Genomic DNA, 2,059 nt, shown 5'->3' on the forward strand with positions numbered 1-2,059 from the left:
CTAGTATTCTATTATTCCATTATATATATTTATATATAAATTATGCACCTGTTAAATTGAAGTATAATTGATTGGAATTGCGCTTCTATACATATTCCATCCGAGGCCAACTTTCAACTCATAATCGGCGGCACACATATACGCACAAATTTCTACTAAACGTATATATCTACCTGTCCATTTTTCTATTTGTAATGGACTCATATGCACCCGATCTGCTTTACCCACAGGTTCATTGGTCACTGAAGCCATGAATGGGAATGTACGCCAACGCAGCAAAAGTGTCAAAGATGTTAGTTCGGGCACTAGATCGCTCGTGTCGGATTTCGTATCCCGGTGGAAGACTGGGCGCAGTAAAGACGGTACGAATGGATATACGTGGTCTATTTGGCAATTGTATATATTTTGGGGTAAATTTGGTAGTTGTATATATTTATGGCCTATTTGGCAATTGTATATATTTGGGGTATATATGGTAGTTGTATATATTTATGGTCTTTATGGCATTTGTGTACATTTGTGGTATATATGATGGATGTATACGTAATTGTGATTGATCATACGCAAATGTGATTGATCATATGTAAATGTGATTGATCATACGTAAATATGATTGATCGTACGTAAATGTAATTGATCACACGTAAATGTGATTGATCATACGTAAATGTGATTGATCGTACGTAAATGTAATTGATCACACGTAAATGTGATTGATCATACGTAAATGTGATTGATCATACGTAAAAGTGATTGATCATACGTAAATGTGATTCATCATACATACATGTGATTGATCATATGTAAATGTAATTGATCACACGTGAATGTGATTGATCATACGTAAATGTGATTGATACCCAGGTGCATACGCCCCATACCACACCCAACTCGCATAGCCCCCAGGACTATATGTATATGCACCTGTTCACCTGTAAATTGGACGGGCAGTTTCTCCCAGTTGTTGACTTACTGATACTCTTGTTTCTGTAGACAACCTAAACTCCGATCACACAACTGGACCTACGGAACGACCCGATCTCAGTATGACCCAAAGCCAAACCAACATCACCGGCTTATATCATCGCCAGGACTCCAACGAGTGCTTCAGAGATCGTATGTCAGCTCTGGGCACGAGATGTGTGGCGCATGTGTAGCAGAGAGGGGGGGGGTGTATAGAGATTGTATTGATATTCATAGTGTGTATAGAGATTGTCAACCCCGCAGGGGTTATAATGGTTGTGCGAGGCGTGTGTGAGTCATGGATTTCAAAATGGCAATATATACAGGGGTGGGAACTAGTGTTTGGTAAAAATGAGTGCAAGCCAATGAAAATCACGCTTGGACGGAACCGATCAAGATTTGGCCACTTTGATATTTGGATGGCCAAATGCTATCTAGGTAATTGTTCGCACGTTCAACTATCGCATTGTCATTAACTTGTATTGTAGCATTCATATCTGATGTTGTCTTACTTGTAGCACCACTACCAAGCAACATGTTGACTGCATCGTTCGCTAGCGGCTTGAATGCGACTTTTGCTAAATTGCGTACTTTGCATGCATCATCAAGCATTGATTCAAAATCATCATCCTGAAAAATATCATCGATCGCTTGTTTAGCGCTCTCGATCACTCTGACTTCATTCACACACACATTGAGTACTGCTTGTTTGGATAGTGTGTGTGTTTATGTGGTCCGTGACAGTATATTGAACATATATTGTGTATCAGAGAGTATGATTATATTGAGTAGGACTTTATGAGTTTATGTGTTTAATTTTGTGCAAGATAATAAAATTGACCGGGCAAAATTGATTACGAAGATTTGAAAATAACTAATCCGTCATATGAATTATCATTATTCAATAAAAACTCACACAGATATTCTGAGCTGTGCACGTCCCCGCTGCGGGGTAGTCTATGTTCCAAGTTTTATTGATATTCATAGTGTGTATAGAGATTGTATTGATATTCATAGTGTGTATAGAGATTGTATTGATATTCATAGTGTGTATAGAGATTGTATTGATATTCATAGTGTGTATAGAGATTGTATT

The 2,059-nt window shown here is 38.0% G+C and overlaps 1 protein-coding gene across 1 annotated transcript; it reads left to right on the top strand.

Moving 5' to 3' along the window:
• Positions 1–250: 250 nt before the first annotated feature.
• On the top strand, positions 251–1,157 carry SARC_14871 (hypothetical protein; the record flags this gene model as incomplete). The annotated part of the gene is made up of 2 exons (XM_014290998.1): positions 251–362; positions 994–1,157. The coding sequence occupies 2 exons, from the start codon at positions 251–253 to the stop codon at positions 1,155–1,157; spliced, it is 276 nt and encodes a 91-aa protein (XP_014146473.1).
• Between the last annotated feature and the right edge of the window lie 902 nt (positions 1,158–2,059).

Source organism: Sphaeroforma arctica (genome assembly GCF_001186125.1).
Source record: "Sphaeroforma arctica JP610 unplaced genomic scaffold supercont1.5223, whole genome shotgun sequence".
NCBI classification, from domain to species: Eukaryota; class Ichthyosporea; order Ichthyophonida; genus Sphaeroforma; species Sphaeroforma arctica.